This window comes from Polyodon spathula, chromosome 26 (assembly GCF_017654505.1).
Source record: "Polyodon spathula isolate WHYD16114869_AA chromosome 26, ASM1765450v1, whole genome shotgun sequence".
Classification (NCBI taxonomy): domain Eukaryota; kingdom Metazoa; phylum Chordata; class Actinopteri; order Acipenseriformes; family Polyodontidae; genus Polyodon; species Polyodon spathula.
The window spans coordinates 20,588,325-20,615,673 of NC_054559.1; the positions used below are offsets into that span (position 1 = coordinate 20,588,325).

The window sequence follows — 27,349 nt, forward strand, 5'->3', positions numbered from 1 at the left end:
CGCAGGATAGGGGAGAGATGGGAGAGGGAGGGGGGGACAGTAATTGCCACAAAGGGTTTCCGACACACTGGTGTAAATGCATCGTGTATCAGTCAATACTGCAGACAGCCCTTTTCCTGTGAATGTACTTGTGATTAAGTCCCCCCTGAGAGAGTGAGAGAGCGGCAATCAATCACACGCAGACCGTCCCCTGAACCAAAAACACAAACACGCCTCCACAATGACGGCCCCATTATAACAGGCTGGAGCGGTGGAGGTGGCTGGATCTGGGCTGGGCTGCTGCAGTCTCAGCTGTGTGTGTTCAGTTATGAAAGCTGTGCATGAGGGTTTGGATGATCTACAATGATAAAGCGAGAGCACTGCTTTCACAGCACAGGTGTTCAAAGAGAAATAAGGCAAAAGCTGCTGTGTGTTAACGACACCCTGCTGTGTAATTGCTGTGCGTTACTGACACCCTGCTGTGTAATTGCTGTGTGTTACTGACACCCTGTTGTGTAATTGCTGTGCGTTACTGACACCCTGCTGTGTAATTGCTGTGCTTTACTGACACCCTGCTGTGTAATGTGCTGTACTGACACCCTGCTACTGTAATTGCTGTGCTGACACCCTGCTGTGTAATTGCTGTGCGTTACTGACACCCTGTTGTGCGTTACTGACACCCTGCTGTGTAATTGCTGTGCTTTACTGACACCCTGCTGTGTAATTGCTGTGCGTTACTGACACCCTGCTGTGTAATTGCTGTGCGTTACTGACACCCTGTTGTGCGTTACTGACACCCTGCTGTGTAATTGCTGTGCTTTACTGACACCTTGCTGTGTAATTGCTGTGCGTTACTGACACCCTGTGTAATTGCTGTGCGTTACTGACACCCTGCTGTGTAATTGCTGTGCTTTACTGACACCTTGCTGTGTAATTGCTGTGTGTTACTGACACCCTGCTGTGTAATTGCTGTGCGTTACTGACACCCTGCTGTGTAATTGCTGTGCGTTACTGACACCCTGCTGTGTAATTGCTGTGCGTTACTGACACCCTGTTGTGCGTTACTGACACCCTGCTGTGTAATTGCTGTGCGTTACTGACACCCTGCTGTGTAATTGCTGTGCGTTACTGACACCCTGCTGTGTAATTGCTGTGCGTTACTGACACCCTGTTGTGCGTTACTGACACCCTGCTGTGTAATTGCTGTGCGTTACTGACACCCTTGCTGTGTAATTGCTGTGCGTTACTGACACCCTGCTGTGTAATTGCTGTGCGTTACTGACACCCTGCTGTGTAATTGCTGTGCGTTACTGACACCCTGTTGTGCGTTACTGACACCTTGCTGTGTAATTGCTGTGTGTTACTGACACCCTGCTGTGTAATTGCTGTGCGTTACTGACACCCTGCTGTGTAATTGCTGTGCGTTACTGACACCTTGCTGTGTAATTGCTGTGTGTTACTGACACCCTGTTGTGCGTTACTGACACCCTGCTGTGTAATTGCTGTGCGTTACTGACACTCTGTTGTGCGTTACTGACACCCTGCTGTGTAATTGCTGTGCGTTACTGACACCCTGCTGTGTAATTGCTGTGTGTTACTGACACCCTCCCAGGACCGACATGTGCATCAGATGGTTCTCAAAGCTGGAGCACCCCTGAAAAGACGGGGCGCTTATTTTTTGTTTGGTTTCTGCGGTGGGTCACCTACCGAAGCACTTGCTCTGATTGGTGGCTCGGTCCATGAATACCTTGGAGGAGATGACCGCCCCGAAGGGCAGGAACATCTGCATCAGCTCGTTGTCTCCGAACTCCTGGGGCAGGTGGTATATGAAGAGGTTACAGCCCTCGGGCCCTGCGGAGAGATACAGGCATGAAGAGACACACAGAGCAGCCAACCCTGCAGGGGAGCCCAGACTGACACCCCGGGGTCACAGGCGGGGGAGCCCAGACTGACACCCCGGGGTCACAGGCAGGGGAGCCCAGACTGACACCCCGGGGTCACAGGCAGGGGAGCCCAGACTGACACCCCAGAGTCACAGGCAGGGGAGCCCAGACTGACACCCCGGGGTCACAGGCAGGGGAGCCCAGACTGACACCCCGGGGTCACAGGCAGGGGAGCCCAGACTGACACCCTGGGGTCACAGGCAGGGGAGCCCAGACTGACACCCCAGAGACACAGGCAGGGGAGCCCAGACTGACACCCCGGGGTCACAGGCAGGGGAGCCCAGACTGACACCCCGGGGTCACAGGCAGGGGAGCCCAGACTGACAACCCCAGGGTCACAGGCAGGGGAGCCCAGACTGACACCCCGGGGTCACAGGCAGCGGAGCCCAGACTGACACCCTAGAGACACAGGCAGGGGAGCCCAGACTGACACCCCGGGGTCACAGGCAGGGGAGCCCAGACTGACACCCCAGGGTCACAGGCAGGGGAGCCCAGACTGACACCCCGGGGTCACAGGCAGGGGAGCCCAGACTGACACCCCGGGGTCACAGGCAGGGGAGCCCAGACTGACACCCCAGAGACACAGGCAGGGGAGCCCAGACTGACACCCCAGGGTCACAGGCAGCGGAGCCCAGACTGACACCCTAGAGACACAGGCAGGGGAGCCCAGACTGACACCCCAGGGTCACAGGCAGGGGAGCCCAGACTGACACCCCAGGGTCACAGGCAGGGGAGCCCAGACTGACACCCCGGGGTCACAGGCAGGGGAGCCCAGACTGACACCCCAGGGTCACAGGCAGGGGAGCCCAGACTGACACCCCGGGGTCACAGGCAGGGGAGCCCAGACTGACACCCTAGGGTCACAGGCAGGGGAGCCCAGACTGACACCCCAGGGTCACAGGCAGGGGAGCCCAGACTGACACCCCGGGGTCACAGGCAGGGGAGCCCAGCCTGACATTGTGGGGTGGTGCTGGCTGTTCTGGATCTCACCTGCGTATTGTTGACTTTGCAATAATAAGTATCTGAACCATTAACATCCCTAGCCAGATTGCAATACCCATCACGAAATGCATCTGTATCGCTGCACTGGCTCCTTCAGCACTCTGTTAAGAAAGCATTTTATATTACTATAGTACAAAGGACCAAGCCCCCGTCAACAACGGTTCCCTGCAGAAACCAATTCCCCTTTTTAATTGGTCAGGTCTGATTTCATTATTATCTAACAGTCGCTAATAATAGCCTTGCTTTCATTTCTAAATCTGAAATACAAACAGGTGGTGCAATGTGCTGGTGAAACCCTGGGACCCCCTGAGACTCACCTTCTCTCTGCTGCTGGATGAGAGGGGGGGGCTGGGGGACGGGCTGTCCAATGGGGGTCAGAGTGGCCGCTGGGTAGATCGCTGGCAGGAGAGAGACACAGAAACACACTGATCACTGTGGGCATGCAGACCAAGGCAAGCATGCACCCTGTGCCCAGGCTGCTCTCTACCTTCTTCAGACTAACAGAACGATGGCAGTGGTCTGCACACTAAGCTAGCTCACTGCTAAACCTGACGCAGGTCAAAGCGCTTTTAATTTCATTACAGGTTCCTGCTCTCACTAGACTACTGCTGCTCAGAGAGGAATTTAACCAGTTCTGTGCCTGTCTGCCCTGTGAGATCCACTACCACAGAGATTGCACACGCACATGCGTTGCACACGCACATGCATTGCACACGCACATGCATTGCACACGCACATGCGCAGAGAGTGGATCACCTGTGTACTGCTGCACCCCTGTGAAGGCTTGCTGGAGGGTGTCTGCTGCACTGGGGCTCTGAGCTGCAGGGGAGACAAGCAGGAACCAGGGTTAGTGCAGCAGAGAAAACAGTCACAGGGTGAGCTGGCGGTGGTTTCCCTGAGAGATCACTGCTGGCGGAGCGTACCTGAGTATGCTGGCAAGCCGTTGGTGTAGACAGCCTCCACGGCAGGGTGCCCGTTGGGCTGGTGATGGAGCCCGGTGAAGCCATTCACGAGGGGGGTCACGATGCTGGGAACTGCTGAGGGGGCGATGGAGGGGGGAGAGCTGAGACCTGGGGAAACACGGCACAGGACTGTACTGCACAACACAACACTGTACAATACAACACAACACTATACAACAGAATGCTGTACAACAGAATGCTGTAGCTCTGGTACATGAGGGGTTAAACACAATGCTGGGACACCATCCTTACAAATACCTTCAATAAAAACATGTAGAAACACTGAAAGAAAGCGGTCCCCTGCATGTAGGCAGTCACACGCTCCTCCAGCAGCACCTGCCAATCGGGAAATGAGGGATTACTGGGATCAGCTCCCCCGCACTCTCACGCTGACCCGGGAGCCTAGAGCTACATTCAGCGCTCGGCTCTGGTGCGGCTCGCTCCCCGTCCTAAACCACGCATTGTTTACCTATCACAATAGCTTATTAAAAATGCATTGGCTGCAGTGAGACGGGTTCAGTGGTGCTCTGCTATACCAGCGCTCCTCTAGCAGAGCCCTGCCCTTCCACCCTGGGCCTCGAAGGGGGCAGTGCTGTTCATTCAGACCCGCACTGAGCCCGACAGCATCTGATAAACGTTATTTGAGGATGGGGCTCAAATCAGCTGGAGCATCGGGCACAGCGCTGGCTTCCGTCTCTATTGAAATACTTCACATGTGACAGAAAATAAAAACACGCGACATTCCTTCAAGCAAAACTCGAGACAGACACACATAAAAAGCACACGTGTCCATCAGGCCGATCGAAACAGCAGCGTTTTGGAAAAGGCAGATTCTGCACCCGGGGGAGGGCACAATGCATCATGAAGGGGCGATTCCTCAGCGAGATGCTTCACTCTGTGGAGGTGTTACCTTTGAATGATCTGCACTCGCTACACTGGACCGGAATCAGACCTCATGAACACATGCACTCTTTACAAAGGCACTGGGCGAGTCCTGAGGTCACTTGAGCAAGGACTTCCGAATTTTACTTCCTTAGGGTTTGACCATGAAGAATCCAATGCTAGATTTCAGCTCAAGTTCTCGTGATGGAGTTTCTGATTAACATTCAGACTTTGTGAAATCTAAAGCTCAAGTAACTGCATGGTATTTTTGCACAGTAATTAAGCCTTGGATACACTATGCATTTACCACAGCCTACCATGCCTCTCTGTGCTTTACAGTACCGTGCCTCTCTGTGCTTTACAGTACCGTGCCTCTCTGTGCTTTACTGTACCGTGCCTCTCTGTGCTTTACAGCACCGTGCCTCTCTGTGCTTTACAGCACCGTGCCTCTCTGTGCTTTACAGCACCGTGCCTCTCTGTGCTTTACAGCACCGTGCCTGTCTGTGCTTTACAGCACCGTGCCTCTCTGTGCTTTACAGCACCGTGCCTGTCTGTGCTTTACAGCACCGTGCCTCTCTGTGCTTTACAGTACCGTGCCTCTCTGTGCTTTACAGTACCGTGCCTCTCTGTGCTTTACAGTACCGTGCCTGTCTGTGCTTTACAGTACCGTGCCTCTCTGTGCTTTACAGCACCGTGCCTCTCTGTGCTTTACAGTACAGTGCCTGTCTGTGCTTTACAGTACCGTGCCTCTCTGTGCTTTACAGTACCGTGCCTCTCTGTGCTTTACAGTACCGTGCCTCTCTGTGCTTTACAGCACCGTGCCTCTCTGTGCTTTACAGCACCGTGCCTCTCTGTGCTTTACAGCACCGTGCCTCTCTGTGCTTTACAGCACCGTGCCTCTCTGTGCTTTACAGTACCGTGCCTCTCTGTGCTTTACAGTACCGTGCCTCTCTGTGCTTTACAGCACCGTGCCTCTCTGTGCTTTACAGCACCGTGCCTCTCTGTGCTTTACAGCACCGTGCCTCTCTGTGCTTTACAGCACCGTGCCTCTCTGTGCTTTACAGTACCGTGCCTCTCTGTGCTTTACAGTACCGTGCCTCTCTGTGCTTTACAGCACCATGCCTGTCTGTACTTTACAGTACCGTGCTTCTCTGTGCTTTACAGTACCGTGCCTCTCTGTGCTTTACCGTACCATGCCTCTCTGTGCTTTACAGTACCGTGCCTCTCTGTGCTTTACAGTACCATGCTTCTCTGTGCTTTACAGTACCATGCTTCTCTGTGCTTTACAGTACCATGCCTCTCTGTGCTTTACCGTACCATGCCTCTCTGTGCTTTACAGTACCATGCCTCTCTGTGCTTTACAGTACCATGCTTCTCTGTGCTTTACAGTACCGTGCCTCTCTGTGCTTTACAGTACCGTGCCTCTCTGTGCTTTACTGTACCGTGCCTCTCTGTGCTTTACAGTACCGTGCCTCTCTGTGCTTTACAGTACCGTGCTTCTCTGTGCTTTACAGTACCGTGCTTCTCTGTGCTTTACAGTACCGTGCTTCTCTGTACTTGCCTATGTGTGCCCATGTTGTCGCTGTGTTTTATCACACTTTGCTGCGATTTTACTCGGGACACTTTTATAAGGGGTTTGGGGCTGCAAGGCTCGGCTCAGCAGGCCTGGCTCTACTTTGTTTGCTCAGCTACAGGTTGTTCAAACTCTTCATCTTCTAACCCTAACCCTAACCCTAACCCTAACCCTAACCCTAACGTCGCCCGGCGCCGTGCTCCAAACTGCGGGTAAGAGTTGAGTGAAAGCCATTGCTCACCAAGCATCCCGTGACACTCACCCGACACTGGCGTCATGGGCGCGGCCGGCAGCCCGTTCAGGGTCAGGGCCCCCATCTGGTGGATCTGAGCGGCCGGGAACGCAACGCTGGGGGCCAGGTACCCCCCATGAGAGGCAGCCATGAGAGCAGCCTGCTGCTGCATCAACTGAGAGGAGAGAGAAGAGAGGGGGTTGAGGGAGAGAGAGGAAGACAGGAGGGAGAGGGAGACAGTGGAGAGGGGGAAGAAGGAGTCAGGAGAGAGAGGAGAGGAGGTAGAGGGAGACAGGAGGGAGAGAGAGAGGAGAGGGGGTGAGAGGGAGAGAGAGAGAGAGAGAGAGAGAGAGAGAGGGAGAGAGAGAGAGAGAGTGAGCGAGCGAGAGAGAGGAGAGGAGGGTAGACCTCTCCAAGAGAGGAAATGGTGAGAAGGACTCTCTCAGGAAGGAGAGGGAGACAGTCCTAGAAGACCTCTCTCTGGTAGATGGAGAGAGAGATGGAGACAGGATGGGGATCCGAAGGAGAGCGTAGGGTTGAGGGAGAGTATCTCTCTCGAGGGAGTAGATCTGTCCTCAAGAGAGGAGGGAGAGGGAGAGAGAGAGAGGAGGGGAGAGGAGAGACAGTGGCTCCCCTTCGAAGGATACAGGAAGAGAGAGGGGGTAGATGGAGAGAGAGATGGATACAGGATGGTGAGGGAGAGGAGTAGGGGTAGAGGGAGAGAGAGGAAGAGTACAATCAATTATAACACCGTGTAACAATTTTTATTTTTTTTTGTTCCTGGGTAGTAAGTGTTATTTCCTAATTGCTTATGCCTCAGAAGTGTAGAAAATGGCTATTATTCCCCACAAACTTTGCTTTTGTGACCAGGACAGTGTAACTGTAAATACAGTACTGTAAATCTCAAAAACTACTGACTTCTAAATCTTTTGTAGTCATTTTTGTATTACTTTAGTATAAATACATGTTAATTTGGATTCATATGTTGTTTTTTTCTGACTTTATGTGAACGAAAAGACACACATTTGCCTGTTTTCCCATTGGAAATAGTGATATTTTCAAATATCACTGTCCTGGTCACAAAAGCAAAGTTTGTGGGGAATAATAGCCATTTTCTATACTTTTGAGGCATAAGCAATTAGGAAATAACACTTACTACCCAGGAACAAAAATTGTGTTACATAGTGTAGTCACTCAAATCAAATTTATTTTGGATAGCGCCTTTCATGCCAAGACACCCCAAAGCACTTCACATTACAAATAAATATTCTATACAGTAACATAATATAATAGCAAGAAAAAATGTAAAATACATAGCGAGCGACCCTATACAAGCGAGCAAGCGCCCCACTGAGCCAGCCTCGCTCGCACGGTGTCCCGCGCTGGGAAGACCACGGTCCCCCTCAACGGCTCTGTCCCGTCCCGAAACAGGAGCTTCTGCCACCTCATCCATTAGCCACATGCTTTGTCGCAGCATCTATTAACTCCCTTTCTGTCATTTGCATAATTTCATCAACGTGACAAATGAGGAGCATCCACTGCGTGCCAGAAAAGATGAATGGGGCTTTAAGAGAGAGAGAGAGAGAGAGGGGGAGAGGGGGAGAGAGAGGGGGAGAGAGAGAGAGAGAGAGAGAGAGAGAGAGAGAGAGAGAGAGAAAGAGAGAGCAGCCATGCGAACTGTAACCAAGTTCATTTTAATAAACTTGTGATGAGGAGACGAGGGCCGGAGAGGCACAGGTTGCCAGACCCCCCCATTAACACTGGGTTCGGCTGATTGTTCCCCTCATTGCATTTCAGTGGGAGACCCAGCGTTTAAAAGCAGATACCATTAGCACAACACTGTCATTAGCATAGCACTGTACTATAGTGCTGTCAGATTAGTATAGCGCGATTGCAATACCATAGCACTGTACCCTTAGTATAGAACTGTACCATTAGTATAGCACTATACCATTAGCAGTAGCCCCTAAAGTTTGAAAGCTGCACCTTGTCATGGCACCAGTGCATTTATCTACAAAAACAAATGCAGACTTGGGGCTCGTTTCACACATTTCTTCTGATAAAGGGGATAAGTAACTAACACTAGGCTTCATTTTGATTCGTCATTAAGTGCTGTTTGTAATGCAGCTGCTTTCTGATTGGGTAGCATCAGATTCGGACTTACAAAAAAAATCTCAGTGGGTGCAGTTCTTCAGACTGGCCCCCAGGGGGCATCGCAGCAGCACAGCCGGAGGATTCGTTCCCAGTTTGGCCCAGCAGAGGGCAGTGTTGCACAGAGATGATTGTGAAGCAGCCCACGCCCTCGCAGTGCAATTTACTATCAGCTAGAAGACAGCAGGCACATCGCACTGTGCTTTTCGTCTTTTGTCACGATCGCAATCTGTGACTCTGCGAAAGAGATGCTAAAAATACTGTAGAGCAGTTTCATACAGAGCAGGCTGACAGTTATTCAAATACCCAAGAAAGCCATTCACATCAACAAGTCACACACTGCGCTCTGCTGTTTGACTGGGAGATGAAGGGTCGTTCGTTCTTGAATATAAAATAAAACAATGCAATGCCTGCTTTCCTACCCGGCCCAGAAACTCTGAGGGGAGCAGCAGGTTTGAAAAGGGAGGTAAATAAAGTGAAGCTGCTCTTGATCTCTCCCTGCAGATCTTCAGCAGCGAGTCCTGGATGAATTGCTCTCGATCCCTCCCTGCAGATCTTCAGCAGCGAGTCCTGGATGAATTGCTTTCGATCCCTCCCTGCAGATCTTCAGCAGCGAGTCCTGGATGAATTGCTCTCGATCCCTCCCTGCAGATCTTCAGCAGCGAGTCCTGGATGAATTGCTCTCGATCCCTCCCTGCAGATCTTCAGCAGCGAGTCCTGGATGAATTGCTCTCGATCCCTCCCTGCAGATCTTCAGCAGCGAGTCCTGGATGAATTGCTCTCGATCCCTCCCTGCAGATCTTCAGCAGCGAGTCCTGGATGAATTGCTCTCGATCCCTCCCTGCAGATCTTCAGCAGCGAGTCCTGGATGAATTGCTCTCGATCCCTCCCTGCAGATCTTCAGCAGCGAGTCCTGGATGAATTGCTCTCGATCCCTCCCTGCAGATCTTCAGCAGCGAGTCCTGGATGAATTGCTCTCGATCCCTCCCTGCAGATCCCTCCCTGCAGATCTTCAGCAGCGAGTCCTGGATGAATTGCTCTCGATCTCTCCCTGCAGATCTTCAGCAGCGAGTCCTGGATGAATTGCTCTCGATCCCTCCCTGCAGATCTTCAGCAGCGAGTCCTGGATGAATTGCTCTCGATCCCTCCCTGCAGATCTTCAGCAGCGAGTCCTGGATGAATTGCTCTCGATCCCTCCCTGCAGATCTTCAGCAGCGAGTCCTGGATGAATTGCTCTCGATCCCTCCCTGCAGATCTTCAGCAGCGAGTCCTGGATGAATTGCTCTCGATCCCTCCCTGCAGATCTTCAGCAGCGAGTCCTGGATGAATTGCTCTCGATCTTCTCCCTGCAGATCTTCAGCAGCGAGTCCTGGATGAATTGCTCTCGATCCCTCCCTGCAGATCTTCAGCAGCGAGTCCTGGATGAATTGCTCTCGATCCCTCCCTGCAGATCTTCAGCAGCGAGTCCTGGATGAATTTGCATCCCTGCCACTCTCAATGGAACGGGCTGCATTTCATGAATCCCAGTGGAGGCTGGGATTGTGTTGAGAGCATAGAGTAACAATTTCCCAGTGTTTCTTTGGCTGGGAGTGTGTTGAGAGCACAGAGTAACGATTTCCCAGTGTTTCTTTGACTGGGAGTGTGTTGAGAACACAGAGTAACGATTTCCCAGTGTTTCTTTGGCTGGGAGTGTGTTGAGAACACAGAGTAACGATTTCCCAGTGTTTCTTTGACTGGGAGTGTGTTGAGAGCACAGAGTAAAGATTTCCCGGTGTTTCTTTGGCTGGGAGTGTGTTGAGAGCACAGAGTAACGATTTCCCAGTGTTTCTTTGGCTGGGAGTGTGTTGAGAGCACAGAGTAACGATTTCCCAGTGTTTCTAACACATGAATCAAAGGATTAATACCCATGAGATAATGGTTACATTTCTACTTCAGGATTAACGTTACAGAGCCTTCTCTGGCTGAGAGGGAGGGCAGCTCTGTGCAGCGGCATCACTGGGGTTTAGTGAAGAGGTTCCGAGGCAGTCTGACAGGAGATGTAATAAACACTGGATATGTAACCCACTGCAGTGTGCAGGGCTCTGTGTGTGTGTGTGTTACTCACTGCAGTGTGCAGGGCTCTGTGTGTGTGTGTGTTACTCACTGCAGTGTGCAGGGCTCTGTGTGTGTGTGTGTTACTCACTGCAGTGTGCAGGGCTCTGTGTGTGTGTGTGTTACTCACTGCAGTGTGCAGGGCTCTGTGTGTGTGTGTGTTACTCACTGCAGTGTGCAGGGCTCTGTGTGTGTGTGTGTTACTCACTGCCTCTGTGTGTGTGTGTTACTCACTGGCTCTGTGTGTGTGTGTGTTACTTACTGCCTCTGTGTGTGTGTGTTACTCACTGCAGTGTGCAGGGCTCTGTGTGTGTGTGTGTTACTCACTGCAGTGTGCAGGGCTCTGTGTGTGTGTGTTACTCACTGTCTACTCACTGCCTCCGTGTGTGTGTGTTACTCACTGGCTCTGTGTGTGTGTGTGTTACTCACTGCAGTGTGCAGGGCTCTGTGTGTGTGTGTGTTACTCACTGCAGTGTGCAGGGCTCTGTGTGTGTGTGTGTTACTCACTGCAGTGTGCAGGGCTCTGTGTGTGTGTGTGTTACTCACTGCAGTGTGCAGGGCTCTGTGTGTGTGTGTGTTACTCACTACTCACTGCAGTGTGCAGGGCTCTGTGTGTGTGTGTGTTACTCACTGCAGTGTGCAGGGCTCTGTGTGTGTGTGTGTTACTCACTGCAGTGTGCAGGGCTCTGTGTGTGTGTGTGTTACTCACTGCCTCTGTGTGTGTGTGTTTACTCACTGCCTCCGTGTGTGTGTGTTACTCACTGCCTCTGTGTGTGTGTGTGTTACTCACTGCAGTGTGCAGGGCTCTGTGTGTGTGTGTTACTCACTGCAGTGTGCAGGGCTCTGTGTGTGTGTGTGTTACTCACTGCAGTGTGCAGGGCTCTGTGTGTGTGTGTGTTACTCACTGCAGTGTGCAGGGCTCTGTGTGTGTGTGTGTTACTCACTGCAGTGTGCAGGGCTCTGTGTGTGTGTGTGTTACTCACTGCAGTGTGCAGGGCTCTGTGTGTGTGTGTGTTACTCACTGCAGTGTGCAGGGCTCTGTGTGTGTGTGTGTTACTCACTGCAGTGTGCAGGGCTCTGTGTGTGTGTGTGTGTTACTCACTGCAGTGTGCAGGGCTCTGTGTGTGTGTGTGTTACTCACTGCAATGTGCAGGGCTCTGTGTGTGTGTGTGTTACTCACTGCGTGTGCAGGGCTCTGTGTGTGTGTGTGTGTGTGTTACTCACTGCGTGTGCGTAGGTGCTGTACGTGGCAAAGGGCAGAGCGACGGCGGGGTTGAAGATCCCAAACTGGCCGACCATCTGCTGCATCCTGCGGATCGTGCGCTCCTTATCGGTGTCGGCGAACTTCACCACCAGGCTGGAGGAGGCGCCCTGGAGGGGGAGAGAAGGCGAGCTGGGCTGAGGAAAGAGGAAAGCAATGCTGACAAAACCATCCTCGCACTGGAGTCCTGCCCAGACACACCCTGAACATGAACAGGAACACAAACACAAACACAAACACAAACACACGCACCGCACACACACACACACACACACACACACACACACACGAACATGCACCCGCACACACACACACACACACACACACACACACAACATGAACACAAACATGCACCCTCACACACACACAACACGCACACACACACACACACACACACACACGAACACAAACATGCACCCTCACACACACACAACACGAACATGCACCCGCACACACACACACGGTGGGTTTCAAAACGTAGTGTTTATATTTTAATTATTTAAAACGAAGTATTTCAGCCTACTTTCGACGACTTATTCCAATCCAATTGTAACTCAATGTGTGTGGAGAAACATCGAAATGTGTATATGAAGTGCTTTTTGTCTATTTTTACACTCTACTGTAAGAATTGTTGAGACTGTCGGAGACTATCTGAAAACGCTGTGCAGTGAAACAAGAAAAAAACTTTTACTACACTTTTATGATGTGAAATAAGAGCTCTAACTGATGTTCATGTTGTTAAATGAATTTCTAGGTGATGCAGAGCGTTTGGTCAGAGCAGCACAACATGCAGTGTTGTCACCAGTTGTTAAGCCCCCACAGTATCATTATTATCATGCTGATGATTTGAACTCACTGGCATGGTCTGACTCCCATGCAGAGCGCTGATCGCTGCCTGGGCCTCGGCGTGTGTGGAGTACTTTACAAACGCACAGCCTGGGAACAAAACACAACACAGGAGATGAGCAGAGGAACAAACACACCGCACGCATTCAGAGAGGAGATCCGATCACTCTGTCACGGTGTGTGTGTCAGTGTGGGCGCGTGTGTGTCAGGTGTCAGCGTGTGTGTCAGCATGTGTGTCAGCTGTGTGTGGCCGTGTGTGTGTGTGTGTGTGTCAGCGCGTGTGTGTCAGCTTCGTGTGGCCGTGTGTGTGTGTGTGTGTCAGCGTGGGCGTGTGTGTCAGCGTGTGTGTGTGCGTCCCCTCTCCTGCTTGACACAGTCTTGCTGTGAGCTGGCGTTCTGTTCACACGAAGGGAACTGAAAGCCTCACCTTTGCTGTTTCCGTCAGGGCCCCTGAGCACGGTGCACTCCTCGATGACTCCGTAGGGCTGGAAGAGGCGGTACACATCCTCCTCACTCTGCTGCTTGCTCAGCATCCCCACAAACAACTTCCTGTCTTCTGGAACAAAACGCAGGGTTGGGGTTAACTGACCCCCCCCGGCAGGTGCACCCCTACCCACCCCTCCGCGGTTATCAACTACAAGAGGGGGTTTGAGGATGAACTGCTCCCCCTGTCCCTCCCTCACCCCCCGAAGAGAAAGGGGCTCCCTCCAGTCCAGGGCAGGCTTGAGGAACAGTTCTCTCCCTCCATCCATCCCTCCCTGCCTGCCTGTCTGCCTCCCTCCTTCCCTCTGTCTCCCTCCATCAGTCTCCCTTCCTCTGTCTCCCTCCATCCATCCTCCTGCCTGCTTGCCTCCCTCCCTCCTTCCCTCCCTGCCTGCTTGCCTGCCCCCCTCTCTGTTTAGCTTGGCAGCGCAGATGATGCACGGTAAGACAATGGCGAGTGCCCCAGGAAGGCTCCTTATTGTTAGTGACAGATCAGAGGGTATGTATCCCAATAAAAGAGATTCAATGTGACATCTGTCACGGAGGATCGGAGAGCATTTATCTGCAGCGTTGAACTGGAACTGCAAAAGGGACAGGAGGGGGCAGGGGGCGGGGCGGGCAGATTGAGGCAAGAATGCCGCCCCCACCTCCACCCCCACCCTGTTCTATTTGTGTCCATTATAGATTCAAGGAGGACCCAGACGTGGATCAGGTGAATAGCTGCTGTAGCCGCTGCGCTGTGCAGGTCCTCTCTAGTGTTAGACAGCTGTGTGGAAACCTCATTGTCTGCCTTGTGTGTGCGCAGCCCCTCCCTGCAGCGTCCTCTCAGAAAACAAGACAGCATTTAAAACATCTCACACACACACAGCACACTTTGGGGACAGGTCTTACACAACTGCAATACATAAAACGTGCTTCTCCACAGCCTCTCCCTGCTCTGAAATGCACTCTTAAAAGAGGAGCGCTCTGAAACATCCCAGCTATCTGAACTCATGGATCTGTAGTCCTCTTCGTGTTTAGAACCCTTTTCTAGATCCTTTTCTGTTTCAGTCGAGACTGATTTAAAAAAACTAAATGAACAAAAGCAGCTCATGCAAACCCTGCAGCTTTGACACAGCTCTCACTGGTACAGCACAATGCAGCCGCTCCTCGTCTCCTCTGTGTTTCACATCCGAGTCGGCGTGTCAGAGAGGCTTGCCTGGAGAGCTCCTCGTCTCCTCTGTGTTTCAGATCCGAGTCGGCGTGTCAGAGAGGCTTGGCTGGAGAGCTCCTCGTCTCCTCTGTGTTTCAGATCCGAGTCGGCGTGTCAGAGAGGCTTGGCTGGAGAGCTCCTCGTCTCCTCTGTGTTTCAGATCCGAGTCGGGGTGTCAGAGAGGCTTGCCTGGAGAGCTCCTCGTCTCCTCTGTGTTTCAGATCCGAGTCGGGGTGTCAAAGAGGCTTGGCTGGAGAGCTCCTCGTCTCCTCTGTGTTTCACATCCGAGTCGGCGTGTCAGAGAGGCTTGGCTGGAGAGCTCCTCGTCTCCTCTGTGTTTCACATCCGAGTCGGGGTGTCAGAGAGGCTTGGCTGGAGAGCTCCTCGTCTCCTCTGTGTTTCACATCCGAGTCGGCGTGTCAGAGAGGCTTGGCTGGAGAGCTCCTCGTCTCCTCTGTGTTTCAGATCCGAGTCGGGGTGTCAGAGAGGCTTGGCTGGAGAGCTCCTCGTCTCCTCTGTGTTTCAGATCCGAGTCGGCGTGTCAGAGAGGCTTGGCTGGAGAGCTCCTCGTCTCCTCTGTGTTTCGGATCCGAGTCGGGGTGTCAGAGAGGCTTGGCTGGAGAGCTCCTCGTCTCCTCTGTGTTTCACATCCGAGTCGACGTGTCAGAGAGGCTTGGCTGGAGAGCTCCTCGTCTCCTCTGTGTTTCACATCCGAGTCGGGGTGTCAGAGAGGCTTGGCTGGAGAGCTCCTCGTCTCCTCTGTGTTTCAGATCCGAGTCGGCGTGTCAGAGAGGCTTGGCTGGAGAGCTCCTCGTCTCCTCTGTGTTTCAGATCCGAGTCGGCGTGTCAGAGAGGCTTGGCTGGAGAGCTCCTCGTCTCCTCTGTGTTTCAGATCCGAGTCGGGGTGTCAGAGAGGCTTGGCTGGAGAGCTCCTCGTCTCCTCTGTGTTTCACATCCGAGTCGGCGTGTCAGAGAGGCTTGGCTGGAGAGCTCCTCGTCTCCTCTGTGTTTCACATCCGAGTCGGGGTGTCAGAGAGGCTTGGCTGGAGAGCTCCTCGTCTCCTCTGTGTTTCACATCCGAGTCGGCGTGTCAGAGAGGCTTGGCTGGAGAGCTCCTCGTCTCCTCTGTGTTTCAGATCCGAGTCGACGTGTCAGAGAGGCTTGGCTGGAGAGCTCCTCGTCTCCTCTGTGTTTCGGATCCGAGTCGGGGTGTCAGAGAGGCTTGGCTGGAGAGCTCCTCGTCTCCTCTGTGTTTCGGATCCGAGTCGGGGTGTCAGAGAGGCTTGGCTGGAGAGCTCCTCGTCTCCTCTGTGTTTCACATCCGAGTCGACATGTCAGAGAGGCTTGTCTGGAGAGCTCCTCGTCTCCTCTGTGTTTCACATCCGAGTCGGGGTGTCAGAGAGGCTTGGCTGGAGAGCTCCTCGTCTCCTCTGTGTTTCAGATCCGAGTCGGCGTGTCAGAGAGGCTTGGCTGGAGAGCTCCTCGTCTCCTCTGTGTTTCAGATCCGAGTCGGCGTGTCAGAGAGGCTTGGCTGGAGAGCTCCTCGTCTCCTCTGTGTTTCAGATCCGAGTTGGCGTGTCAGAGAGGCTTGGCTGGAGTGCTCCTCGTCTCCTCTGTGTTTCGGATCCGAGTCGGGGTGTCAGAGAGGCTTGGCTGGAGAGCTCCTCGTCTCCTCTGTGTTTCACATCCGAGTCGGCGTGTCAGAGAGGCTTGGCTGGAGAGCTCCTCGTCTCCTCTGTGTTTCAGATCCGAGTCGGCGTGTCAGAGAGGCTTGGCTGGAGAGCTCCTCGTCTCCTCTGTGTTTCACATCCGAGTCGGTGTGTCAGAGAGGCTTGGCTGGAGAGCTCCTCGTCTCCTCTGTGTTTCAGATCCGAGTCGGGGTGTCAGAGAGGCTTGGCTGGAGAGCTCCTCGTCTCCTCTGTGTTTCAGATCCGAGTCGGCGTGTCAGAGGGGCTTGGCTGGAGAGCTCCTCGTCTCCTCTGTGTTTCAGATCCGAGTCGGGGTGTCAGAGAGGCTTGGCTGGAGAGCTCCTCGTCTCCTCTGTGTTTCAGATCCGAGTCGGGGTGTCAGAGAGGCTTGGCTGGAGAGCTCCTCGTCTCCTCTGTGTTTCAGATCCGAGTCGGCGTGTCAGAGAAGCTTGGCTGGAGAGCTCCTCGTCTCCTCTGTGTTTCAGATCCGAGTCGGGGTGTCAGAGAGGCTTGGCTGGAGAGATCCTCGTCTCCTCTGTGTTTCAGATCCGAGTCGGCGTGTCAGAGGGGTTTGGTAATGTGAAGGATCATCTGAAATGAGTTCAGTCAATTCATTGCAAAGGGCAGGCGAGCCAGAGGCTGGTTAGTTATTGTTCACACTTGTCAATTAGGGCTCCCCGGGGAGAGGAAATCATGGAGGCTTCAGAGCTGTACAATGGAGGCTGGGGCAGCGCTGTCAGTGTGTGTGTGTGTGCAGCGCTGTGTGTGTGTGTGTGTGTGTGTGTGTCTGTGTGTGTGCAGTGCTGTCAGTGTGTGTGTGTGTTTGTGTGTGTGTGTGTGTGCAGTGTTGTCAGTGTGTGTGTGTGTGATTGTGTGCGTCTGTTGACGCAAGTGTTGCTGTGTGTAACAAACAACACAGTCACACGTCAGGTGTCCACAACAGTCAGTGCATCACCACACCACATTGTGTGTGTGGTGTGCAAGTGTGTGTGTGTGTGTGTGTGTGTGTTTGTGTGTGTGTGTGTGTGTGTGGTGTGTGTGTGTGCTGTGCAGTGCTGTGTGTGTCAGTGCCAGTACACAACACAGTGTGTGTGTGTGTGTGTGTGTGTGTGTGTGTGTGTGTGTGTGTGTGTGTGTGTGTGTGTGTGTGTGTGTGTGTGTGTGTGTGTGTGTGTGTGTGTGTGTGTGTGTGTGTGTGTGTGTGTGTGTGTGTGTGTGTGTGTTGTGTGTTGTGTGTGTGTGTGTGTTGTGTGTGTGTGGTGTGTGTGTGTGTGTGTGTGTGTGTGTGTGTGTGTGTGTGTGTGTGTGTGTGTGTTTGTGTGTGTGTGTGTGTGTGTGTGTGTGTGTGTGTGTGTGTGTGTGTGTGTGTGTGTGTGTGTGTGTGTGTGTGTGTGTGTGTGTGTGTGTGTGTGTGTGTGTTTGTGTTGTGTGTTGTGTGTGTGTGTGTGTGTGTGTGTGTGTGTGTGTGTGTGTGTTGTGGTGGTGTGTGTGGTGTGTGTTGTACCAGTCACACATCACATCATGCTTTTCAGTGTTTCAGTTGTCAAACGTTCTATAAAGTGGGACAAGTTTTATTTGTTTACAGTGTTGGTTGTGTGTGTGTGTGTGTGTGTGGGTTTGTCTGTGTGTGTGCTGTGTGTGTGTGGTGTGTTGTGTGGTGCAGCTTCACCTTCAGTCTTCATCATGCTTTTTTGTTTTTTGCTGTGCTTTTACTGTGGGAAACTTTTATAAAGGCAGACACTCCAGTTTTAATATGTCAAAAGTCGACATCTTAGTTACAAATATACCTCTCTCTCTCTCTGCTGTGCATTAGCTCACCCCCTCCCACCTCCCCCCAGGCCTGGATTAGCCACCCCTCACTGGTCCACAGACCACAGCCAATCAGAACGTGGTTCCTGGCTGTTCCCGTCACACCTCAGTGCACACTCACACGCTCCAGCAGCTTCACAGCAGAGTGGCCAGGGCAGGAGAAACTGGCCCCATTGCGGCTCAAGCACTCTGAGGCGCTGAGCAGTCAGCTGTACAGCAGCTTGAGCCAACATGGCAAAGCCAGGGCTGCAGTTTCACAGCCTCTAATACACCCACACGCGAATTTACTGTCCAAGACGTACCAAGAATAAGAAGATGGATTCGAATACAACGTACAATGCCTCACGTTGCACTAGATTTAAAAAAACAAATACTCTGCTCTTTCTTTATTTCACTAGTTGACTCACACAACAACAACTGTGATCAGCACAATGCACAGTAATAACAACCCTGCAATCTGTCCGAAATAAACTCGTCCTGCTTCAATATTTATACAGGGCTGGGTCTCTCAGCCAAGTGCCTGAGCAGAGAGCAGCCGTGCCCGGCTCCTGAGTCACTGAAAAGGCTTTGAAGGCTCCAGGGTTTGGCAATACTGATTCTGAACCCAACTCTGCTGGCCTTGCCCCCTCTATACCTACAGATTATGAGTGAGAGGAGGCATCGTGACCAGACTGGACTGGAGCGAGGAGCCAGGCAGTTAGGATTCTCCAGACAAGCTCACAGCTCGGTCAGGACAGATACTCCCAGAACCACTCAAACAAACTGCAAACAGCAGATAAGAAAATTCAAATGCACATTTAAAGAGACCTGCTCGTTAAAATATATGCAGTGGTCCCCAGATGTTATGAATGTACTACGAACGCAGAACGGCTGTCAAAAACAGATGAATAATTAAAATTGCCTGCCATCCTCCCAGCACAAAGCCTACATTAGCATCTACTGCTGATTTTTAATAGAATTAAAAGCACAAACATTGAGAATTCAGTTTACTCCTGTAAAGAGATCCCAATTCTCTGGTTTAATCATTTTAAAGGAGTCCGCGGAGGGCAGGAGAAAGCTTTTTATAACACAGAGAACGAGGCAGTGACATTAAAAAGGGTTTTGGCAAGCCAGCCTGACACGGCAAGGGATTGAAGTAGCATCAGACGGCGTGCTTTGTGATCGTGGATTTCCAGATGGCAGAGCGGAGTCCCATCCCAAGGACAGGGAGGTTTAAACACAGGAGAGCCATTCAGCAGAGGAGCCTCAAACAGCTGATCTACAACCACTCTCCAACACGCCTCCACAAATAAAACCTGAAGCAGTCTCAAAGCAGTCTTCACTCCATTTTAAAAGCATGTTGTTATTACACTAATAAAATTAACAAGAGCAACTTTGGAGCGTTTACCAGCTCCTGGAGGAAAATGGTTCAAACCCAACCAGTTCTATCAAAACACCACAGCGCTTGCCATCGCACGCCGGCTCTGCCCAACGCACGCCGGCTCTGCCCACGGCACGCCGGCTCTGCCCACGGCACGCCGGCTCTGCCCAACGCACGCCGCCTCTGCCCAACGCACGCCGGCTCTGCCCACCGCACGCCGCCTCTGCCCACCGCACGCCGGCTCTGCCCACCGCACGCCGGCTCTGCCCACCGCACGCCGGCTCTGCCCACCGCACGCCGCCTCTGCCCACCGCACGCCGCCTCTGCCCAACGCACGCCGGCTCTGCCCAACGCACGCCGGCTCTGCCCAACGCACGCCGGCTCTGCCCACGGCACGCCGGCTCTGCCCACGGCACGCCGGCTCTGCCCAACGCACGCCGGCTCTGCCCACCGCACGCCGCCTCTGCCCACCGCACGCCGCCTCTGCCCAACGCACGCCGCCTCTGCCCACCGCACGCCGGCTCTGCCCAACGCACGCCGGCTCTGCCCAACGCACGCCGGCTCTGCCCAACGCACGCCGGCTCTGCCCACCGCACGCCGGCTCTGCCCAACGCACGCCGGCTCTGCCCACCGCACGCCGGCTCTGCCCACCGCACGCCGGCTCTGCCCACCGCACGCCGCCTCTGCCCACCGCACGCCGCCTCTGCCCAACGCACGCCGCCTCTGCCCAACGCACGCCGCCTCTGCCCACCGCACGCCGCCTCTGCCCACCGCACGCCGCCTCTGCCCACCGCACGCCGCCTCTGCCCACCGCACACGTTGGCTACAGGGAAGGGAATAAGACTCCTGTTGCACGGCAGTTTCACCCATTCCAGGTTTTATTGCAAGCTTGATCAGTCATAGTGCATACTGTAACAAGCTCAGGTGTGCCCTATTAAACTCAGCAAAACCAGGCGTGGATCAAACTGCAATGCAGCAGGAGTCTTATTCCCACACCTGCTCTGTATTCTACTGCCTGAACCTCATCAGCTGATGTCCCAGTCCTTAGCGGAGGCTCCTCATGTTATCAGAGGCTGTGAAGCAATGAAGAAGCCAGCTGAAAGGTTAATGCGTCTCAGATCTTCCCAGAGCAGATCCTGTGTGTCTTCACAGCCAAGCTGGAGCGAGGCCCTCCTTCACTGATCTGGGGCTTCAAAGCCCCCCCTCGATGTGTTTTGCTTGTGTCAAGCCGGGTCTGAAAGAGTTTGTGAATAGAGCTAACCACCAGCCTCCAGCACACACACCCCAACAGGGTGTCGTCTGTGAACTAGAGGCTAGCACTGACTAGGACTCCCTGCAGACCAGCCTCTCGGTGTCAGCCTCTCCTTGAGCTGACTGAAGAAGCTGCTCCTCCTGGACCGATCGCTCATCCCCACACAGCCCACCTGCATTCAAAGTCTACTTGCCCAGGGCCGGCAGCCCAGGGACCCCTAAAAGCAGGCCCTTGGAAGGCTGTGAATGGTACTGCTCATCACTGTTAATGGGAACAAGCTGCTTCAATTGTAAAATCAATGGTGCTTTATGGAGCATCAATCTCTCTGCCTGCCCTCACTCTCCTGTCCGAGGGGGGCAGTTTGGAGCGGCCGTTTACCAGTGCCTCTCGGGGGGGGGGGGGGGGGGGGGGGGGGGGGGGGGGTGGCCTTGGCACAGTGCAGGGAGGGTAATGATCAGGGGTGGGGCTCGTATATTGAAGGCAAGAGGGGGCAGCGTTGGTGCTGGAAGCGCACGCCAATGACTTAATTAACAGCTGGAAGGAAAGGAGCAGAGAGAGAGAGAGACAGAGACACACAGAGATAACAGGGGAGAGACGGGAACAAACCCCCACACCCCCAAACAAACAACTTGAAGAAGACAACTACCTCCACGGCTCTCGCTGTCCGCTGGCTTCACCTTGATCGGACGCGTCATCTGGAAGGGAGGAGGAGAGGAGAGGAGAGGATTAGAGCAGGCGCCGAGGATACAGGCAGGATAAAAACAAGCTGTCTTGTTACTTGACCTCCAGGTGAGGAGACAGGGCCGTGCCGATCAGTGCCGGGTTTCTGCTCTTTCACTTGAACCCTTTTGAAATGCGGCGCAGCGGGAGTCTTCTTCCTAGCCTGCTCTAGATGCTAATGGCTGGTCAGCTGGTGCCAAGCTCACTCTTGCAAGTGCATGTGCGACTGCAGTCAGAGACTCAACTGTTTCAGCTTTAAACTTTACAAAAGAACTCATAGAGAAGGAATGAAATCAGCACCATAGTAAAGAAAATCACTTTAGAATGGAATACAAAAACGTTCCTCCTTGCTTGAACCCTCGCAGTACTGGTCTGCAGAAATCTCCCAGTATTTCTGGTTCTTAGCGTGATTCGTAAAACCGTCTTTTCAAAAGTTACCAGCGGACTTCAAATAAAACGTCACACACAAGCCTGGCTTCCCATCCTCACCGCCTAGTAGTTTCCACGGTAACCACACATCTATTACCTTTTTGTTTAGTTTTATTTGTCTAATCTCCTTGGCTGACAGGGGCCGCTGGGGAGGAATGAGTTAACTCCAAACTCTAGCTGGGATATCTCCCAGGACAGGATTCCCTGCCTCAGAGACCGGGTCTGTGTGTTACAGGACTCCCTGCCTCAGAGACCGGGTCTGTGTGTTACAGGACTCCCTGCCTCAGAGACCGGGTCTGTGTGTTACAGGACTCCCTGCCTCAGAGACCGGGTCTGTGTGTTACAGGACTCCCTGCCTCAGAGACCGGGTCTGTGTGTTACAGGACTCCCTGCCTCAGAGACCGGGTCTGTGTGTTACAGGACTCCCTGCCTCAGAGACCGGGTCTGTGTGTTACAGGACTCCCTGCCTCAGAGACCGGGTCTGTGTGTTACAGGACTCCCTGCCTCAGAGACCAGGTCTGTGTGTTACAGGACTCCCTGCCTCAGAGACCGGGTCTGTGTGTTACAGGACTCCCTGCCTCAGAGACCGGGTCTGTGTGTTACAGGACTCCCTGCCTCAGAGACCGGGTCTGTAGCGCCACACAGGACCATGTTATCTCTGTGAGGGAATCAGCCACAGCCGTCTCAGCTGTAAGCACTGACATGCTCTCTGTTCAGAGCGAAGCGACAGCATCGGAGATGGAAATAAGACTCCACTGCACAGCAGTTTGATCCATTCCTGGTTTACAATGTTTAATAAGACACACCTGAACTTGTTACCAATACACTAATCAGGCCCATTTTAAACCTGGAGAGGGTGAAACTGCTATTCCCATCCCTGCAACATGCATGTTTTGCAATTATAACATGGCTGGGGGTCGAGGTGACGTTTGCTCACGGATCTATTTGTGGTGGCCTTTCCTTCCCTCGTCATGTGAAACAGAGTTAAGTGTGGAGCTGAGGGGCCTCTAGATTCATGCGAGCGCAGCGTCAATGAGAATAAAGCAATGAGGATGGATCGGGACCATGTTGTGGTTTAAGAGACGCTCGCTGGCACTGCAGCACTGGACGGGGGGGCTAGATCTAATCTGAGAGCCTTCAGCATGAGGAAAGAACACAAGAAATAACTCAAGTGCTCGCTTGCTTGCTTGCTTTCTTTGCCCCCCCCCCTCCTACCCTCAGGCCACTCTTTTCAAAACATGCCCCCCCTCTTTTAAAATAAAATCAATGAAAGCCCAGAGAAGATGATTAAATGTGCATCGTAACCGCGGGCAAAGCCAGCCAGCACACTGCCAGCCTCTAATATGAAGAACAGAGAGGGAGGGAGAGATAGAGAGACAACAGCAACCAGAACACCCAGCACAGCGCACTGAGACCCGGCTCAGTGATCAACCAGAACACCCAGCACAGCGCACTGAGACCCGGCTCAGAGATCAACCAGAACACCCAGCACAGCGCACTGAGACCCGGCTCAGAGATCAACCAGAACACCCAGCACAGCGCACTGAGACCCGGCTCAGAGATCAACCAGAACACCCAGCACAGCGCACTGAGACCCGGCCCAGAGATCAACCAGAACACCCAGCACAGCGCACTGAGACCCGGCTCAGAGATCAACCAGAACACCCAGCACAGCGCACTGAGACCCGGCTCAGAGATCAACCAGAACACCCAGCACAGCGCACTGAGACCCGGCTCAGAGATCAACCAGAACACCCAGCACAGCGCACTGAGACCCGGCTCAGAGATCAACCAGAACACCCAGCACAGCGCACTGAGACCCGGCTCAGAGATCAACCAGAACACCCAGCACAGCGCACTGAGACCCGGCTCAGAGATCAACCAGAACACCCAGCACAGCGCACTGAGACCCGGCTCAGAGATCAACCAGAACACCCAGCACAGCGCACTGAGACCCGGCTCAGAGATCAACCAGAACACCCAGCACAGCGCACTGAGACCCGGCTCAGAGATCAACCAGAACACCCAGCACAGCGCACTGAGACCCGGCTCAGAGATCAACCAGAACACCCAGCACAGCGCACTGAGACCCGGCTCAGAGATCAACCAGAACACCCAGCACAGCGCACTGAGACCCGGCTCAGAGATCAACCAGAACACCCAGCACAGCGCACTGAGACCCGGCTCAGAGATCAACCAGAACACCCAGCACAGCGCACTGAGACCCGGCTCAGAGATCAACCAGAACACCCAGCACAGCGCACTGAGACCCGGCTCAGAGATCAACCAGAACACCCAGCACAGCGCACTGAGACCCGGCTCAGAGATCAACCAGAACACCCAGCACAGCGCACTGAGACCCGGCTCAGAGATCAACCAGAACACCCAGCACAGCGCACTGAGACCCGGCTCAGAGATCAACCAGAACACCCAGCACAGCGCACTGAGACCCGGCTCAGAGATCAACCAGAACACCCAGCACAGCGCACTGAGACCCGGCTCAGAGATCAACCAGAACACCCAGCACAGCGCACTGAGACCCGGCTCAGAGATCAACCAGAACACCCAGCACAGCTCCTGAAATCGCTCTCAAGCAGCTGCTGTCAGCCCCCGACCTCGGGGGTGCTGCTGGGTCACGAAGCAGCGATCACTGCATCGGAATTCAATAGGAATCAATCTCTTAACGGAGCTCGCTCGCTGCCTCCCGACGTTACTGAAACAAACAGAATTGCTCCTTCAGGACTCATCTGGGGGGCTGGGCTGGCCTGGGCCCGGGGGGGGGTCTTTAGTTCACAAACCAAGAGAGGATTCTCCACTCAGCACAATCACAGAACGAGAGGAACAAGAAGCCAGGCGGGACGGTCCAGCCCCTCAGATCTGCCCTCAGCTGGAAAAACAGGTTCACAACTGCTTTCTATTGTGATGGACTCTGACTGCCAACAAAATCTCTCTCTCTCCCGCTGTTAATGAGGTGGAAATAAAAATGTCACCGGCCAGCGACAGGAGCTCCGATACCATCTCCAGCTTCTTCTCAGTGGTTGGGGCGCTGGGCCGCGCTGTGGCAGGACACACCCCAGTTCAAGCAGGTTTCGGGGATGAAAGGTTTGTGGGGTCTGTCCCAGTGGTAGACAGATAGCTCCTGTATTGTTAATATTGGTCATCTCTTGTAAAAGTTCACTACAGTAAATCTGCATTGTAGCGGATTGTGGTCTTTTCATTTCGTTTTATTACAGCACTCTGCAGCGCCGCCGAGACCAGGGGCAGGGGGCTGATGCAATCTGCTGTAAAGCATGAAACATGCAAAGGATGCTTGACATCTGATACCTGAAGAGGACGATCCTGTTAAAAATAATACACAAGCATCTCTATTACATTGTGACGGGAGGCTGAATCACATTTACTTGACTTAATTATGAAGGGAGCCCTTTGAAGTTGGATTGATCTCACATGAAATCTATAAATTATGCACACCGCTGTTGCTATAACGAGCCAACGTTTGAAGTATATGATAGATATATAAATCTATAAATTTATGCACATACGCTGTGTTATCTTATATATATATATATATATATATATATATATATACACATATCATTATCATATTATATATATTAGTATATACACACTCAATAATGTGAGATAATACTGTATGTTTATGTATTTATGGGAGCATAATTCAACACTTGAGCATTGAATATTTCTGATTTAAGTTTGGTTAATAATTCATATAGTAAAAAATATTAATTTGAACATATATTTAAGTTCCACGATTGCAATTGAAATGAATGAATCTTCTGAAGCTGAACCCCACCCCTTTACATAGTTAAATATTCATATTTTTAATATAGTGAAATGGTTAAAGGCAATAGCTGGATGGCTTGCAGAGACCTGTGCTTATGTGCGCTGCAGCCAGTTCAAACACAGCTTCAGTGAAGTCTCAACTTACTGCCTTTAAATGAACTGGTTTCATTCAGAGCTTTACATGTGTCTCCCTCTCCCCTGCACGCACAGAAACCCAAACGGATTCATCTTCTGGAAACGGAAGTCACAAAGATAAAGAATCAGGGCACTGACTCAGCCAGGGGAATGACCACCATAAAATATCCTTTCCCCAAAACACATGAAGATTAAAAGAAGGGTGCGGCGAAGCTATTGAAAACTGTTCCTGCTTCTGCTCTCAGGATGGAAGACTCGTTCAGATTGAGATTACCTTAGTTCGTTATTGTGATTTCTATCCTGTCTCAGTATTAAACCAGCCTGAGTCTCTATAGGGTCTGTTCTATATTAAACCAGCCTGAGTCTCTATAGGGTGTGTTCTGTATTAAACCAGCCTGAGTCTCTATAGGGTCTGTTCTGTATTAAACCAGCCTGAGTCTCTACAGGGCCTGTTCTGTATTAAACCAGCCTGAGTCTCTACAGGGTCTGTTCTGTATTAAACCAGCCTGAGTCTCTACAGGGTGTGTTCTGTATTAAACCAGCCTGAGTCTCTACAGGGCCTGTTCTGTATTAAACCAGCCTGAGTCTCTACAGGGTCTGTTCTGTATTAAACCAGCCTGAGTCTCTATAGGGCCTGTTCTGTATTAAACCAGCCTGAGTCTCTACAGGGTCTGTTCTGTATTAAACCAGCCTGAGTCTCTACAGGGCCTGTTCTGTATTAAACCAGCCTGAGTCTCTACAGGGTCTGTTCTGTATTAAACCAGCCTGAGTCTCTACAGGGTGTGTTCTGTATTAAACCAGCCTGAGTCTCTATAGGGTCTGTTCTGTATTAAACCAGCCTGAGTCTCTATAGGGCCTGTTCTGTATTAAACCAGGCTGTCTCTATAGGGTGTGTTCTGTATTACACCAGGCTGTCTCTATAGGGTCTGTTCTGTATTAAACCAGCCTGAGTCTCTACAGGGCCTGTTCTGTATTAAACCAGCCTGAGTCTCTATAGGGTCTGTTCTGTATTAAACCAGCCTGAGTCTCTATAGGGCCTGTTCTGTATTAAACCAGGCTGTCTCTACAGGGTCTGTTCTGTATTAAACCAGCCTGAGTCTCTATAGGGTCTGTTCTGTATTAAACCAGGCTGAGTCTCTATAGGGTCTGTTCTGTATTAAACCAGCCTGAGTCTCTATAGGGCCTGTTCTGTATTAAACCAGGCTGAGTCTCTACAGGGTCTGTTCTGTATTAAACCAGCCTGAGTCTCTATAGGGCCTGTTCTGTATTAAACCAGGCTGTCTCTACAGGGTCTGTTCTGTATTAAACCAGCCTGAGTCTCTATAGGGTCTGTTCTGTATTAAACCAGGCTGAGTCTCTATAGGGTCTGTTCTGTATTAAACCAGCCTGAGTCTCTATAGGGTCTGTTCTGTATTAAACCAGGCTGAGTCTCTATAGGGTCTGTTCTGTATTAAACCAGGCTGAGTCTCTATAGGGTCTGTTCTGTATTAAACCAGCCTGAGTCTCTATAGGGTCTGTTCTGTATCTGTGTCGCTGCACCTGCTTGTTATTGTTC

At 52.4% G+C, this 27,349-nt stretch overlaps 1 protein-coding gene across 6 annotated transcripts in view; it reads right to left on the reverse strand.

The window, feature by feature from the left end:
* Positions 1-27,349, reverse strand: part of LOC121301048 (CUGBP Elav-like family member 5) — a 54,033-nt gene that overhangs the window by 2,975 nt on the left and 23,709 nt on the right. The window contains exons 3-11 of one of the 6 annotated variants that reach the window (XM_041230139.1): positions 21,353-21,401; positions 13,350-13,475; positions 12,933-13,012; positions 12,040-12,186; positions 6,604-6,748; positions 3,848-3,994; positions 3,681-3,743; positions 3,242-3,322; positions 1,687-1,830 (exon numbers count right to left, since the gene is read on the reverse strand). In XM_041230139.1, coding sequence (XP_041086073.1) covers positions 1,687-1,830; positions 3,242-3,322; positions 3,681-3,743; positions 3,848-3,994; positions 6,604-6,748; positions 12,040-12,186; positions 12,933-13,012; positions 13,350-13,475; positions 21,353-21,401 — 982 coding nt within the window. Of the gene's footprint in view, positions 1-1,686; positions 1,831-3,241; positions 3,323-3,680; positions 3,744-3,847; positions 3,995-6,603; positions 6,749-12,039; positions 12,214-12,932; positions 13,013-13,349; positions 13,479-21,352; positions 21,402-27,349 lie in introns of all 6 variants that reach the window. The other 5 variants (XM_041230137.1, XM_041230138.1, XM_041230142.1 and 2 more) reach the window with 5 other exon arrangements.